Raw genomic sequence first — 17590 nt, 5'->3', positions numbered from 1 at the left:
GTGCTTCCTATAAATGAAATCATAAAATATGTTCTCTTTTTCACCTTGCTTCATTCACTCAGCATAATTATTTTTAAATATATCTATGGTCCCATCACTTCATGGGAAATAGATGGGGAAACAGTAGAAACAGTGTCAGACTTTTATTTTTGGGGGCTCCAAAATCACTGCAGATGGTGACTGCAGCCATGAAATTAAAAGATACTTACTTACTCCTTGGAAGAAAAGTTATGACCAACCTAGATAGCATATTCAAAAGCAGAGACATTACTATGCCAACTAAGGTCCGTCTAGTCAAGGCTATGGTTTTCCCTGTGGTCATGTATGGATGTGAGAGTTGGACTATGAAGAAGGCTGAGTGCCGAAGAATTGATGCTTTTGAACTGTGGTGTTGGAGAAGACTCTTGAGAGTCCCTTGGACTGCAAGGAGATCCAACCAGTCCATTCTGAAGGAGATCAACCTTGGGATTTCTTTGAAAAGAATGATGCTAAAGCAGAAGCTCCAGTAATTTGGCCACCTCATGCGAAGAGTTGACTCATTGGAAAAGACTCTGATGCTGGGAGGGATTGGGGGCAGGAGGAGAAGGGGACAACCAAGGATGAGATGGCTGGGTGGCATCACGGACTCGATGGACGTGAGTCTGAGTGAACTCCGGGAGATGGTGATGGACAGGGAGGCCTGGCGTGCTGCGATTCATGGGGTCGCAAAGAGTTGGACACGACTGAGCGACTGAACTGAACTGATGTTGTATGTATCAATAGCTCATCTACTTATTACTAAGTAGTACTCTACTGTATGGATATACTACAATTAGTTTATTCATTCAACTTCTGATAAGATTTTTTTTTTTCCTCTAGTTTTTTGCTTTTACAAATAAACACTGCAAGTACAAACACTAAAACTTACATTACCGTACAAGTATTTACGTATACATACGCTCTCATTTTTCTAGGGTAAATCTCTGTGGGAAGAACGAACAGTGGGGTCACATTGTAGATTTACACTCATCATTTTACACACCAAACTGCTGTCTAAAATGGTTATGGACCACAGTAAAGTGGAAAGGCATGCAGGCCAGAATAATCTGTCTCCTGTCTTTCATGTGCATGCTGGTAGTGAAAATTTGTTTTTATCAAATATTACTAATTATCGCTGAATGGATTGAGCTGGGTTAGGCACAGAGGATGCAGCAATGAATAAGATGGCCATATTTCTGTCCCTATGGGGCTTACATTCTAGAAGAAAAGCAGGCACTAAACAACATATTTCACAATCATTTGCTTACAAAACGGGTGAGTGCTCTAGTCTGGAGACTTTCTGAAAGCTTCTTTTGATCTGAGTGCTGAAGGATGAAAAACAGTCAACAAGATAGATATAATCCTAACACACAGTGATAACTGTGACAAAGAAGTAGTTCTGGGCTCCCACATAACCCCCTAGGACATACACTTTTATTAACTGATTTGTTTATTCTCTTAATCCATCAAGTCTACATGAAAATAATCCCAGGCTTTGGCATAAAAAACAGGATTTAGGAGTACCATCCTCTTCTGTCTTCTGATTTTAAACACAGAACTTGGTACCCTCCCCGGAAGAGCACTGTCCCTTCTGAATGATGAAAACAACCACAAACCCTCCCCATGAATCACTGGATCACAAGAAGGCTGGCAGCAGTCGTGGCAGAGCAGCTGATGAAGCATCTCATAAAGAGCACAGCATGTGGCCCACCAGCCAGCACAGGCACTTACTAAGTGCTGCCTGTGCAGTGGCGCTACACAATCTTATCTACTGTACACAACAACCCAGCGAGGCAGACACTGTCAGCACCATCCTGTGCAAGAATAAACCACAACCCAGACAGAGTACATAACTCAGCCGTGGTGACAGGATAGAAACTTAGGTCCAGTACGAACTTTTTCATACTATTAGTTATTATGCAAAAGATAACTTTACAACAGCACCCTAAAGCACCAGTGGTAGGGATGCCTAAGAAACCTGTTTTCTTTAGTACCGAGGTAATTTAGTGATGGACAAGTGATAGACAGATGGTTCTGAGGACTACTTTTGAGGACCAGTAGTCTCTGACATGGTAAAATCCTCAAGGAAGACAATATAGTGTTACTCAAACTTGGATTCAGATCCCAACTCTTCCACTTATTTAGCTGCGTGACTGTAGGCAAGTCATCTAATCTTGCTTAGTCTCAGTAAAGAAAAGAAAAAAAAAAAACCCAATAACTGCCTAGGAGGTTTGGGAAAAGATCATTCAGTTCAGTTCAGTTCAGTCACTCAGTCGTGTCCGACTCTTTGCGACCCCACGAACTGCAGCACGCCAGGCCTCCCTGACCATCACCAACTCCCAGAGTTTACCCAAACTCATGGTCATTGAGTCAGTGATGCCAACCAATGATCTCATTCTCTGTTGTCCCCTTCTCCTCATGCACTCAAATCTTTCCCAGCATCAGGGTCTTTTCAAATGAGTCAGCTCTTCGCATCAGGTGGCCAAAGTATTGGAGTTTCAGCTTCAGCATCAGTCCTTCCAGTGAACACCCAGGACTGGTCTCCACTGGTGTATGTAAACACCCATAAGCAAACTGGTAGCAACATAGTAAGCAACACATAGATGGTAATTAGGCAAGCTATTCCTTTCTTAGCATCTGGAGAAGACCCCCCATTACTAGAGATGAAGGGTGTCCCTGCCCCCTACCTCCTGATACACAACTGACTTCTTCAGAGGTAACATGGAGTAAACACAGGGCATCAGAGGAAAGAGATGAAGATTTAAGCTCAGTCCCTCTGGGTTTTGCACTTCCTCTCCTCAATACATTTTTTGTCGCTCTAAATAAACTCAAGGTTGAAAGAGATTTCAGGCTGCAATATTTCTGAGGTCCCAAGATTTTAAGCCAGGGTTGAAAGGAATTCATCCAGGGTACCTTTCTTTCATCAGACTTCATTTACACCGACTGCAGATAGCAAAGAGGCAAGCACTCTGTACATCTTAGCTACCTTTTCTCATTTGAAATGTTCCCATTTCCCACCTTCCTTTTACCACAAAAACAAACACATGGCTATAGTTTGAAGCCATTATATGCAGTGGAGAGAGAAAATATTGGCAGGAAGAAAACCAGGTGTGTTTGCCATGGGTTGGCTAGAGAAATAAGTAATTTGCTTTTTTTAAAAAAAAGGGAATGATAGTGTATGAAAAATCACCCAACACCCTAGGTGTGATGATAGGAAACACATCTCTATGAATGGAAATAAACCCAGGAAGGTGAGTCTATGTACCAGCTACTTTCACGCCTTTCACTGGCCAGTAATGGTACTGACCAGGGTATTCACATATCAGCCTGATTCACAGCAATTTCTTTTATACTCAATGGATACATAAGTATATTTTATATATAATATACATTATATATAATTATAAAATGTTGAACTTAAAGCTCAACGTTCAGAAAACAAAGATCATAGCATCTGGTCCCATCAATTCATGGCAAACAGATGGAGAAACAGTGGCAGACTTTATTGTTTTGGGCTCCAAAATCACTGCAGATGGTGACTGCAGCCATGAAATTATAAGATACTTGCTCCTTGGAAAACAAGTTATGGCCAACCTAGACATCATATTAAAAAGCAGAGACATTATCTTGTCAACAAAGGTCCATCTAGTCAAAGCTATGATTTTTCCAGTAGTCATGTACAGATGTGAGAGTTGAACTACAAAGAAAGCTGAGTGCCAAAGAATTGATGCTTTTGAACTGTGGTGTTGGAGAAAACTCTTGAGAGTCCCTTGGACAGCAAGGATATCCAACCAGTCCATCCTAAAGGAGATCAGTCCTGGGTGTTCATTGGAAGGACTGATTTTGAAGCTGAAACTCCAATACTTTGGCCACCTGATGTGAAGAGATGACTCATTTGAAAAGACTCTGATGCTGGGCAAGATTGAGAGCGGGAGGAGAAGGGGACGACAGAGGATGAGATGGTTGGATGGCATCACCGACTCAATGGAAAGGAGTTTAAGTAAGCTCCAGGAGTTGGTGATAGACAGGGAGGCCTGGCATGCTGCAATCCATGGGGTCACAAAGAGTTAGACACAACTGAGCGACTGAACTGATAGATAGTTATTTATATATAATACACATTATATATAATTATTTTTATATATTTCCATATATGTTAAATTATTTATGTCCATGGGATTCTCCAGGCAAGAATACTGGAGTGGGTTGCCATCTCCTTGTCCAGGGGATCTTCCCAACCCAGGGACTGAACCCAGGTCTCCTGCATTGCAGGCACACGCATTAACCTCTGAGCCACCAGGGAAGTCCAGATATAAAAAGGGCTTCCCTGGTGGCTCAGGGGTAAAGCGTTTGCCTGCAATGTGGAAGACCTGGGTTCAATCCCTCAGTCGGTAAAATCCCCTGGAGACGGAAATGGCAATCCATTCCAGTACTCTTGCCTGGAAAATTCCATGGACGTAGGAGCCTGGTAAGCTATAGTCCATGGGATTACACCTGGGGGAGTATGAGCTTTTAATTTTTGGTGCTGGTGGTCACAGGGGGGATTCCTATTTCTTCCCTTTATTTTTTTTTTATTTTTTATTTTTAGTTTTTTATTTTTAAAATTTTAAAATCTTTAATTCTTACATGCATTCCCAAACATGAACCCCCTATTTCTTCCCTTTAAAATACACTTTTAGTGGACACTGAATTTCCAAATACATGAGGTTTTCTAAAGTATCTTTGATATTAATTTCTTATTTAAATGCTTTCTTCTCTGCAATAACTGTGTTGTTTTTCAGTCTTCTAACTTTATTGAGGCTTTTAATGGCTAAATCAAAGATATCTCTTGGTAAATGTCATACCGCACTGGAAAATAGGTGAGTTATTTTCATATCTTTAAAAATATGATTTCTAACATAATTCCACAGTGCTAAGAGAATAGACTCTATGATGTCAATACCTTTAGACCACGAGATTTTTGCACCTTGTTTTATGTCCCTGGCTATGTTCCAATGTCTCCTAGTTTACAGTCTATGGGAAATTGAACAGAATTTGTATCCTATTATTGTGTGAAAGTTGTATGAATCTTAATTATGCTGACTTGGTTCATGGTGCCTTTCAGGTCTATTATATCTTTCTACTTTTCTGCATATTCATTCTATTAATTTTTGAAAGTCTGATATTGAAACTCCTACTAAAAATCTTAATTTACCTACTTTAAAAAAAGAACTGTAATATATAGCAGAACTATTCATAACTTTGTTCTGATTTTCCAAGTCTCCTATAAATATGCTGTCTTACTTTGATAATTTAAAAAACAAGAAAAAAAATCCACTTTTAAGGCTTAGAAAATAAATTTCTATAACACATGTACCAAATATGGCTTCATTAAATAAAGTTTCAGGATTTCTTGGAACCTCAAATTTAACAGATCCTGAGTCAACTAGAGAAGATGGTTACCTCTCTCCCCAAAGCAGGATGACTACTGGGGATAAATTCCCCCACTTTCCCTTGCGCCGGCTATGGCTAATTGATGTGCACACCCTGTTTTGGTTGGCTCTGATACCCCCAATTCGCCCCCACAGCCCCAGGCCTCTGCCTGTCACCATCACGCATCTCGTAGACATCCTCTCTGACAGGACGCATCAATTCCTAGTGCTTTTCACCAGGCCTCGGCTCTGGCACTTTCCCCTAGGGAGACCTTTCCTGGTCTCCATACTTAACCCTTGAACCCAGCCTAATCCATCAGCCTCACTGAATGAACAGTGATAGAGAATGCTTCTCCCCAAAGACAGGCAGCCAGCCTCTGCACTTAAAACTCAGAAAGCAAGCCATCAGCGGGGTCTGCTTTCTATCTGTCAGTGTGGCCAGCTTCTTCACTTACTGATGTTTTTATTGTGGCCATGCCCAGCTGCTTGAGTCTAGGCAGTGCTCTTCATGGAGACATCAGTAAAGGGCTTGTTAAATCTCATATATGCTCTTTTGAAAACATCCCCTGGGACTCTCCTTGGGAGTTCCCCAAACTGGCAGACAGCGCAATTGTCATTTTGGAATAGGGGTTCCCTGAAGCTCTAAAGAACAGCTTTGTGACCCACACTCCCAAACACGCTTTTTGGGTACTACTACAAATCACAACTTCAGAGAATGAAATATAACCCTCTGTATTAGAAAAGATAAGCAATAACGGGCAATAAATATTAAATACGAAAACACACTGTTTGAGACCTCCTTACCTCATAACCGAACTGCAGTTCATCAGAGGTCAGCATGATGATATCATCATCAATAGCCAGGACGGCCTCTGTCTCGATTTCATCGTAAGGGAAGAAGCGGTTACTCAACTTGTTTTCAGCTGTTCTCACAACTTTTAATGGAACCCGGATTTTGGGCCACAGAGAATCTGGAAATAGGAAAAAAAAAAAAAAACCCAAGGTATTTATGACTTTTCTTACTTCTCTGAAAAGATAAACTGGTAAAAGCTGTGTCTCACAAATAAGACAGAAGCAGCAACTCAAAGCTGTGACTCTCATGAAATCCACAGGCACAGGGCTTTCCTGGTGGCTCAGTGGAAAAGAATCAGCCTGCCAATGCACGAGATGTGGGTTCAATCCCTGATCCAGGAAGATCCCACACGCCACAGAGCAACCGAGCCCGTGTGCCACAACTGCTGAGCTGGTGATCTGGAGCCCAGGAGCCCCACCTACTGAGCTCACGAGACGCAACTACGGAAGTCCTGTGCGCCCTAGGGCCCACACTCGGAAACAAGGGAAGCCCCTCCCTGAAAGGAGAAGCCCTCACACCGCAGCTAGAGTAGCCCCCACTCTCCATAACTGGAGAAAAAGGCCATACAGTGACGAAGACCCAGCACAGCCAAAAATAAATAAACAAGAATATGGGGGAAAAAACGAAAACCGCATGCACAGCTATAGGAGGACATTCTTAAAGATGGATTTTTATAATATATTATAAATATCTCTTCTCTCTACATCCTTACAACGCTGCTGCTGCTCAATGCTGTCTTAACCAGAATCCACAAACAGGCTCCAAGTCACAACTGAGAGGCAGGGCAGGGGCGGGCCAAATGACTTGATGAAGGTCACAGGGCAGGACAGAAGCAGGCATGGGCCCTGTCTGCCTCATTCTCAGGCCCATGGTTTGAACACCAGGACTTGACCACCTGGCCACCTCTGCATAATCCTTCCAGGTGTGTACACCCAGCCGCAAACTTGCCTGCAGCCCCTCTGGGAAACATATGCTGAAAGAAAATAAGAGTGCCCACCTCCACCACCAATGGCTCCCAAGGCTGCCAAAGTCACCCTCACAAAACCGTGGCCCTGAATGAGTTCAGCTTTCCTAACTCAGCACCTCACTGCTCAACAGCTGCTCTCTCCTGACTCACTGGGTTTGGGTTCTCATCATGACCAATTTACAGAGTAAATATCAAATTTCTAGGTCTGATTACATGGGATTTTCTGGTATACTGAAGACCCACGAATTTTTTCCCATTCTACTTTGAAGCAATTCAACCTCAGGTTCTTCATTTTAAAGTGATGCATTTAGCAGAGAATGAAATGAACACTTCTTTGGTACAGGACCTATGTCCACAGACCTCAGGGTTCTTTACAGAGGGCAGTTTGTTCTTCACGCAACATTCGTCAGATGAGAACAGAAAGGTATCATATTGCTTCCAGAAACCTAACACATAATTGTGGGATGGTCTAGTTTTGTGAGTCTTGAAGCCCCAAAATGCCTGTGGCCACTCTGAAGTCACCATACCGAAGGAGAAGTGTGACAGAGGGAAAATCAGGAGGCAAAAAGGTTGCCCTAACAGACACCAGATAAAATATCTTAACTTCTGCATAATTTACAATATGTCCAGGTAAGGTGCTCCTAGGTTCTTGGAAGAGGCCTGTGAAAGTGAGAGGCCCTGTAATTAAAGAAGATATTCCTTCATCTATATATATATATCTTCTTCTTCATATATATATATGTATATATATGAAGAAGATATTCCTCAAGTTCTAAATAAGCCTAGAGCCTAAAACTCCTGGTGACTCAGATTGTAAAGAGTTTTCCTACAATGCAGGAGGCCCAGGTTCGATCCCTGGGTCGGAAAGATCCCCTGGAGAAGGGAATGGCTACCCATTCCAGTATTCTTGCCTGGAGAATTCCATGGACAGAGGAGCCTGACAGGCTATAGTTCATGGGGTCACAAAAAGTCAGATGCAACTGAGCTACTAAGACTTTCAGAGCCTGAAAAAGCTTAGGGCCTAAAAATGTGTTCAACTCCAAAAAAAAAGCATGTTTGGGAAAGGACTGGAGACCAAAGAAATGATCCAATGGGTCAGTGCCTTTTAATCAATAATTGACCTGGTCCAGAATGACATAATCCAAACTGTCTTCAGAATAAATGGATAGGCACAAGACTAAGAGACTGGAGACCTGAGTTCTGCATTACCCATGGCGCTCTTAGGCAGGTCCCTTCTTCTCAGGGTAAGAATACGTGGAGAGAGAGAAGGGAACCTTCATTAAGCAACCAGTATACGCCAGATACTTCATAGGTGCACTGTCATTCATCCTCCTGACAACTCTATGGAGCAGAAATTATTTACAAAGTAGGATTCACAAGGCTCAGAGAGGTTAAATACATTGGCTGGGGTTAGGGCTAAATGATACAGCTAGTATTTAAATCTAAGTCTGTTTAGCATCAAAGACCAAAAGGACCCGCACCACTTATTGCAGCTTGAAAATGTCATGTTTCTCTGGATCTGGAACAAAAACAATCATCCTTATTCTTCTCTGCTTCCCATTCCCTCTTCCAGTTAAGTCAAAGAAATCCCTGTCATAAATCCAAATCCTCAGAAAACATGACTAAACTGTAATACCTAAAAGTGAAGGAAGTTACAGCTCTAACGAGATCAGTGGTCATCTTTAGATCAGTGGTTCTCAAATGGTGTCGGGATTCCTTCGTGCTCTTAAAAACTGCTGAGATCCCCAAAGAGGTTTTATTTATGTGGGACACACACACACAATTTATTATATTCTGAATGAACACCAAGGGAACTTTAAAACCTCAGGACACACAAGCACACACTCTGTCAGCCAGGAGAGTGGTAATGTCATCCCATGTTGGGCAGCCCCTGGAAAACCCCGTTATGCACATGTGAAAAATATAAGCGTGGGAAAGCAGGGTGACTCAGCATTCTCGGAGAAAGAATTTCAGCCTCACCAACCCTGTGAAAGGACCTCAGGGATGCTCCACAGTCCCCGGACTGTGTTCGAGACCTTGTATTTAGATTTGGGTATTGCAATAGAGCTGCCCAGCGTGGCTCAGACGATAATCTGCCTGCAATGCAGGAGACCAGGGTTCAATCCCTGGTTTGGGAAGATTCCCTGGAGAAGGGAATGGCAACCCACTCCAGAATCCTTGCCTGGGGAATTCCATTGGCAGAGGAGCCTGGAGGACTACAGGCCGTGGGGTTGCAAAGAGTGAGACACTACCGAGCGACCAGCACACTAACGCTCACAACAGAAGAACCCACAAACTGGGAGGCAGGAGGAGTTGATGAGGACAGTACAGGTCCTCAGATCCAGATCTCTTCAGACTGAATACGCCAGTTGTCACGCACTGCCTCTCAGCACTGCCCTGTAGGTGATACTGGCAGCCAGCCCCATCACAATTTCCCCTTTGCCTGCTGACATGACGTTAACCTTTATCAGCAGCAGGTGCTGGAGGGACGCTGGGAGGTAAGGGGCTTTGCTTTCTGCTTCAGGTGTGCCTTTTTTACTTGCTCCTTTGGTACTTGGCCAGCAGGCAGGTAGCAGCACCCCTCTCCAGCACGTGTAAGTGGCACCCCCAAGGGAGGCTCCCAGCAGGTTCTATAGACACCCCAACAGGCTCCCTAAGGAGTCTGACAGCTCCTCTGCAGGCAGTTTCCTGGCAGGTTCTGTGATACCTTCAGCAGCAACTCAGCTGAGGTTCTGCCCTCAGGTGGTTCCTCAGGAATTGAAGCCCTCGCCAGTACCCCAGTGAGTCCAATAACACCCCCCAGACGGCTTCCTGTTGAATTCCGTGGGTATCCAAAGGGGTTGCTGGTTTCCTGTTTGCCAGTCTCAGCCTGTGGCACCTGAGCAGCTCCACCATGCAGTGGGTCTGAATCTCAGACCGCGCTGGGGAAGGCGCTCTCAATCCCCAGGCTGATTTCCTATAATCCCAGGAGCTCTTTTTACCCTTTAGCCACCCATCTCCTAGTCCTAGTTAACAATTCCTGGTTAAAACTTGAACGTTTCCCGGTCAGGTTGCCGTGTGGCTTCTGTCTCCCACCTGGAACTTGACTGACACACTAGGGCTATCAGAAGGGTTCTCAGATGAAAAGGCTTCTGAATGGCTTCTCTATGGCTTCTGAAGCTAGAACCATGACCAATGCCTGGGTGAAAGTTACAGGGAAACTGATTCAGGCTCAAAATCGGTAAGAGTGTTCTGATGGAGTGAAATGCCTTCAGCAATGCTATGTGCCCTTCTACTTGAAATGTACTAACTTCAGAGACCAAACAAGATACCTCTGCGGACTGTACGGACAGTAACATTTCACAGAGAGAAGAGTCTTTGGAAAGAGCTTCAAATCTCAGGTGTTTGTATCCCTTATCAGCCATGTGATCTTGAACAAGTCCATGATTTTGTACCTGTTTCTTTGACTATGAAGACGGGATAGTGATGCCATCTTCACCTGTGGCAAGGCGTGAGGAGGAACAGGAATGCGTTTAGCAGCTCAGTGCCCAGCACGTGGCAGAACTTCCACCAAATGTTGGCTGTGCTTTCCCTTGCAAGTCTCTGTCTATTTACAGACCAAAGGATGTTTTCGAACCCTAGGTAGTGGTGGCAAAGTGGCACACGTTAGATCTCATACATCACTCTGACAGTCTAGTGGCATGTCCTCAGCTTTTATCTTCACAGCTCACTTTGAGACCAGCAGAAACCCTGCCATTAATCCTCTAGAACTGAAAAAACCTAACTTGCCAACGGAACAAAGAAACATGGAACTCTCGCCAAGGAAATTTCACAAGGCAACAAACAGCCCCTCTTTCTGCAATACAGAAAGAGGCTAGAAAACAGGCTAGCTGCTTGTGTGATGCGGAGATGTTCCTCTACCCTGGATGAGAGGGACTCTCACCCAGGGAGTGTGCACAACACCTTCAACAGAGAGTTTTCCATGTTCTTTACCTATGTGTAGCCAGAAAATTACTCAACGTCTAAAAACAACCTTCCTCGATAAGGTCTTTGATAGGGAAGTTTCAGCAAGCGAGGAAAGCTAAATGGGTACAGATGGAAATAGAATGAATCGTGGCTTTCTTGGAAAGGTGATTACCTTTTCCTGTTCTGAGCTGGGTGTGGAGAGCCAAAGGCAGCTTTGGTAAAAGGAGTCTCCATCTCCACGGTCCAGCTCCCTATGAGCCATCATGACCACAAGGAAGGACTCCAAGTAGAACTCCCAGTTTCTGTTTTCACAGCTTCAAATAGAACAGGTCTCTAAGGAGGGGACCCAACTTCCGTGGGCTTTGGTATCCCTTCTGTGGAACATGGGAACAGGAAAGTGGCTAGCCAAAGAAGCATTATAATTACTCCCTGCCGTAAAGCAGACAATTCTGATATAGGATTTCGATACAGTTTGGAAAAAAAAAAAAAGGCCAGGAATCCAAGGTAGGAAAGAAACACATAAGTGAAAAAGAACAGAAGACTTGTATTTTTCTTTCCATTAGTATTTTCAAAAGAATAAGATTTATTTTTCTGCCTCTCTTCGAGCCCCTGATAAGAACCTGGTTGATCTGCATAATCCCAATCAGAGACCTGATAAAGCATGATCTCCCTGCTGCTAAACAGCAATCTGAATAGACACAGTGGGGCTCAGGCACAGAGCATGAGCTTTGGATCCAGAGAGACTTGTGTTCATTTCTGTAGATCTCTGATGTGTGTGTGTTAGTCGTTGAGTTGTGTCCGGCTCTGTGTGACGCTATGGGCTGTAGACCGCCAGGCTCCTGTGTCCATGGAATTCTCCAGGCAAGAATACTGGAGTGGGTTGCCATGCACTTCTCCAGGGGATCTTCCGAACCCAGGGATTGAAGCCGGGTCTTTGCACTGCCGGCGGATTCTTTACTGTTTGAGCCACCAGGGAAGCCCTAGGGCAAATTACTCAATTAATCCGAGTTTCACTTCTGTAAATGGGGATAATATCAGCTTCTTTCTGGTTTGTTAGAAGCACTAGAGACAATGCCTGTAAAGCACTTAGCACAGTTCCCATTCCTCGGATATAAAAGGTACACAATACATGTTAAAACGACACGGTATCATTCTCACTCTCACAAATGTGTGCACTGGTTCAGTCGTGTCTGACTCTTTGCAGTCCTTTGGACTGTAGCCCGCCAGGCTCCTCTGTCCATGAGATTTTTCAGGAAAGAATACGGGAATAGGTTGCTATTTTCTTCCTCCAGGAGATCTTCCTTACCCAGGCATCTTCACAAATGGATTCTTGTAAAGTCTTACAAACTTCACTTCGCCTCTGACATTTTGAAGAGGTGTAGACAGAAGAATATGGTGTGACTCCTTAGGATGCAGAAGGAAACAGTGTCTCAGCTAGAAACCTCAGGTTCTTACCCCACTGCTTGGCCCAGACGGGGTCTTTTTCCTTACTCTTTTAACTTCTAAATGCATGAATTGTAGCTTGTGTCTCATCCTGCGAATCTGTAGCTGGCAAAATAGAAATGTCACCTTCCATTCACACAAACTAGTCTGAAAAATAAGATTTCTCAAAAACATTGCCAAATTTATGAAAAACAAACAGCTGAGCCAACTGACCTGATAACTTTACAGTTCTGAGCTTTAGTCCAACTTGAAGGAGAAAAAGAACTCCTTGTGTTAAGGATTTTTTTTAAAAACATGTATTGATTAACAGTTTTCTCCAAGTTGGATGCCAGGAGCCATGTAAGCTAGGAGAATTCTCCAACTTGGCAAAGGTACTACGAAATGTTCAGGTTGTCTGATGATGACCCCAAGTCCATCCTGGGGATCACTGTCACACACAACCACAGATTCACAAAATCAACCATCAGGTTATCTCTGTACAAATCTCGAGCTCCCTCCAGAAGTCCTCAACCTGCCTGGTGAACAGCGAGTCCCCAGACCCTCACTCCCCACAGTCCTAGGATTCAGCTGGAAGGAAGGGCACTCCTGCTTCTGCTTCTCAATGGCCTCCATCCTGATGGACCGCCCTGAAACATTCAGCCAATCCCATCCGGCCTATTAAGAACTGTGGAAGTAGCAACCCGAAGCTGGGGTGGCCATAGGGGAGTTCCCTGAGATCAATTCAAATTTAAAAACTGAAATCAGTTAAAACATAAGGCTGAGTTAAACCTATCTGAAATGTACGCTGTAACAGCTTCCTTCAGGCTGAGGCCAGGGGCCAAGCCTAACCACCTCTATATCCATCAAGCTGGGAAACTGAAAAGCTGGGGTCGGAGGAGGGCAGTGGCTTGCCTCTCTCATCTGACAGAGCTCAAAAGCAACGTGACGAAAGCTCGCTGGAAATCTCTATTGCCTAGTCTAAGTGTTTACCTAAACTTCAAACCCAGCAATTTAGACTAAAATGTAACCAAAAAGAAAATACTATTTGGTTGGGTTGGAGAGTGAAAAAAAAAAAACACCAGTAGAGGGGAGGGATTTCTGCCTGCACTAATCCTCCCAGCAGCAGACATGTTAACCACAATATTTATTTTAGTAAATGTAGAGAAAGTGAAAAACATCACTTTTGCCTCTAATATTTCAAAGCCTTGGACTTGTCTTTTAAAAAATATATATGTTACTAACGCCATACATGAAAAATCAGATGCCTTTGCTGGCACGAGGGCCAGAGCTGACAGCCCCATTTACCAACTGAACAAACACCCCACAGAAGATTAAACACGGTTCATGTTCTCCCCAAATAACCACAACGCCAGAGCCAGAGCCCTGACCTAAAAACCACTGTTAGAAAAAAAGCTGGTCCAGCCCCTCAATGTGTCAAAATTTGGGCCTCATCAGTTGAGGGCTCTCTGTCCTCTCTAGTGCCAAAATATTTCAAAAATAAACTACACTCTTGGTCATGACATTCACCACTACACTTTGGTAGGGTGTACCAAAAATTAAAACTGAACACCCAACTCCAGAACCTAGGTTTGTGCTCTTGCTTTTAGAGACAGCAATGTAGGCAGGACCTTAGACCAAGAAGGAAGAAAACGATTTCTCTTTTCTCACAGTTTGCAGTGAGACTTGCTCCAAAGAAGTGACTCAAAGTCACATTGAATAAGTCACCTTACACCCAAAGTGGCTGACCTGGGTTTCTAAGGAGAAGCCTCTTCTGCACTTAGCAGCAGCACTGCCTTTCTGGGCAGGAGGGTGGGATGCAGCTGGGGGGCTCCCACCCTGGAAGCTGGTGGCCTCAGCATGCAGGGGGGTGACTGCAGATATGACACACAGCTGTTCCAGCTCCGACAAGAGACATGCAGCCTTCCTTCTGAAACACAACCCGTTCTTTATGAATGAAGACACAGATCAGCAATGCAGTGCCTCCAATCCACCGCACTCTGGGTGGACCTGGGGCTCTGATGACCCTCCCTGCTGTCCCGTTCTGTCCCCTCGGCTTCCTCCTCCTCCCCTTTCCCGTCAGTTTCATCCTCTCTCCCTCTGAGAAGGTGCCAACATCCTCTTTTTTCTTCTACCCTTTTCTGTCCCCTTTATTGAGAGTCAAACAAACAAAACAAAAATCCAAGAATGTTGGGAGGAAAAAAACCTGGCACAAAAAATGAAAATAACAATAATAAACACCATGTGCTTCAGGGCATACTATGGGGCTTCCTGTAAAATAGCTACTTTGTTTACTAAACTGTGGCTCCCTGAATCTAAAAAGCAAGTATTGATGCAGAGAACAAAAGTCCCACCAAGGAAAAGATTTTAAAAGTCTCAAGAAGGCATTTAAATCCTGATTTGCCTCACAAACAGAAGTACATTCTTCTCCCAGCCTAGACTAGGGATCTACTACTGGGGTTTCCAAGGTTGACTATCCCGACTTCAGTATAACCAATTAAGCGGGAACAGCCATAAAAAGTGCAGATGCTACTGTCAGGCAATCAACTAGACCTTATCGGTGGCAGTGGCGCACATTACAAACTTCAAACTCATTCCTTGCTCTGATCCATCAGCAACTTCCTGGCTTTAACAGGCTATAAAGGGCAGGGCTTTGAAGTCCCTGGGATTAGGATCCATAATAGACGGGCTGAATGAGAAACGAAATGCAGGCGGAACGTACATTATGCGTCCTGAATTAAAAACAAATCCAATGAATCAAACAGGCTCAGCCTGAGCTGCCAGTCCGCAGATCATAGGGGTGGCCAAGGCAAGGGACAGAGCGATTCAGGATGAGCTGGTGGGAACTTCCAGTGAGGGGTCACTTTAAGGAGCTGATTCAAGCCTGGGAGGGTGCGCTGTGCTGACTCTGCCCATCAGAGGTGAGGCCGTCCTTTTTGAAGAAGAGCACCGTATCAGAGCCGAGATAAGGAAGGAGAAAACTAATGCCTTTTAAACTGACTTTTCATGTAAACAAATCAGCTGAGAGGGCTGAGGGAAGCTGAGATCTGTTTTCCCAAGACTGATGGCCTTTGATCCTATTGATTCCTAAGCCCTCAAACACTTGTGGCTACAGAGCATGCCATGGGCTAAGAGTTAAACGGGCCACCCTAGAACAAGAACAAGATGACTGGGAAAGCCAGGGGCATGCTGCCTCAGGAGTGGCATTACTGTTGACAAAGCAGGAAAGTTCATTTAAGACAAAGGCTGCAAATCATTTGTCCATCAAAAAAACTCGATCCCATTGAGACGAACACAAAATGTCCAAACCTGGCCTTTCCTGGACACACCGTCTCTCCACTCTTCTTACCTTCAGGAGGGTTTTTATTCTGATTGTTCCAGACGACCAGCAGCTTGGATAGGCTAGGCACCTTGGACACTTCGGTGATGACCCGGAAGAGGCTCTCCACTCGGTCGTAGGTGAGGACGATGGCTGTGAAACCTTGAGATTGCGGGGGGATGAGGGGGAGGAAGAGAGGGTTGCTCACACTGCCCCACTTCTGCAAGAGAACAGATTAATGTGGGTCAGAGAACGATCTAGTAACAATGGTGCTGGTCTCTTTCTCAGAATCACCAATAAACCTGAACATGGGAGACTCGATGTAGTTTTTACCATGACCAAACCAAGAGGCAAGCAACTGTTCAAAGTCTTCCCCACCTCAAAATCTGCACTGATGCTCTTTAAATGAGTTTGGCTCTGATACCCTTAAAAAAAGGAGCAGAGCATTTTTGCAGCTAAGAGATTTTTAGTTAAACATGGCAGATTAAACACATGCGTTTATCTCCATTCCATCCCCAAACCCACTAAAATGGCAATTAATAGATATAAAATATAAATCGACCCAGACAATGAAATGGGAACAGAGACAGCAGCTGATGAGCAGCATCAACATGCTTCTGAAAGACTGAAAGGGGCTGGAGAAGCGGTGATGGAGCAGAAGGGTGGGAGTCACAGCCCAAGTACCACAAAGGGGGTGGCGAGGCAGCAAGGCAAGCAAGACCCAACTGTTAGCCCTCAGTGGCCCAGGGACTGTGCTCAGCGGGACCTCATGAGCTAAGAGGAGGAGGGTGAGCAACAGCAACAGCTGTTAGGAGGCAACAGCTAAAATAGGGGGCAGCGACAGGCTCAGGGCATAAGCGTTCCCATCACTTGCCCACTCAGCCAGAGAACTACGCTTCTTCCTTACCCACACTACAGAAGGGAGGTTGATTCTCTGAAAAACACTAAAGCTCTAGACATGAAAACATAGGTACTGAAAAGAGGGAAATGCAGTTAGAGCTTATATTTTGAATGATGAGCTCTACGGCTTCTTCTCTCTCTAGCGACCCAAACACTAGCAGCCATGTGGTTTACTTGCCACTCCATGACCTGACAGCGAAGCCCCATCACCTTACAGGGAGGCCCCACCACCTTACAGCCAAGCCCCACCATCTTACAGCCAAGCCCCAGCATCTTACAGAGAAGCTCCACCATCTTACAGCCAAGCCCCACCATCTTACAGCAAAGCCTCACCATCTTACAGCAAAGCCCTACCACCTTACAGCCAAGCCCCACCATCTTACAGCCAAGCCTCACCATCTTACAGCCAAGCCCCACCATCTTACAGCCAAGCCCCAGCATCTTACAGAGAAGCTCCACCATCTTACAGCCAAGCCCCACCAACTTACAGCAAAGCCTCACCATCTTATAGCAAAGCCCTACCACCTTACAGCCAAGCCTCACCATCTTACAGCCAAGCCCCACCATCTTACAGAGAAGCTCCACCATCTTACAGAAAAGCCCTACCACCTTACAGCCAAGCCCCAGCATCTTACAGAGAAGCCCCACCATCTTACAGAGAAGCCCCACCATCTTACAGCAAAGCCCCACCATCTCACAGCCAAGCCTCACCATCTTACAGCAAAGCCCCACCACCTTAAGCCCCACCACCTTAAGGC

At 44.7% G+C, this 17590-nt stretch overlaps 1 protein-coding gene across 2 annotated transcripts in view; it reads right to left on the bottom strand.

The window, feature by feature from the left end:
- EXT2 (exostosin glycosyltransferase 2) overlaps nt 1–17590 on the bottom strand; it is a 144614-nt gene that overhangs the window by 35939 nt on the left and 91085 nt on the right. For both annotated transcript variants that reach the window (XM_069553930.1, XM_069553931.1), the window contains exons 9-10: nt 15963–16152; nt 6234–6400 (exon numbers count right to left, since the gene is read on the bottom strand). In XM_069553930.1, the coding sequence (XP_069410031.1) occupies nt 6234–6400; nt 15963–16152 (357 nt within the window). The remainder of the gene's footprint in view (nt 1–6233; nt 6401–15962; nt 16153–17590) is intronic.

The sequence above is a fragment of the Ovis canadensis genome, chromosome 15, assembly GCF_042477335.2.
Source record: "Ovis canadensis isolate MfBH-ARS-UI-01 breed Bighorn chromosome 15, ARS-UI_OviCan_v2, whole genome shotgun sequence".
NCBI lineage: Eukaryota > Metazoa > Chordata > Mammalia > Artiodactyla > Bovidae > Ovis > Ovis canadensis.
This window is presented reverse-complemented; position numbering and strand designations above follow the sequence as displayed.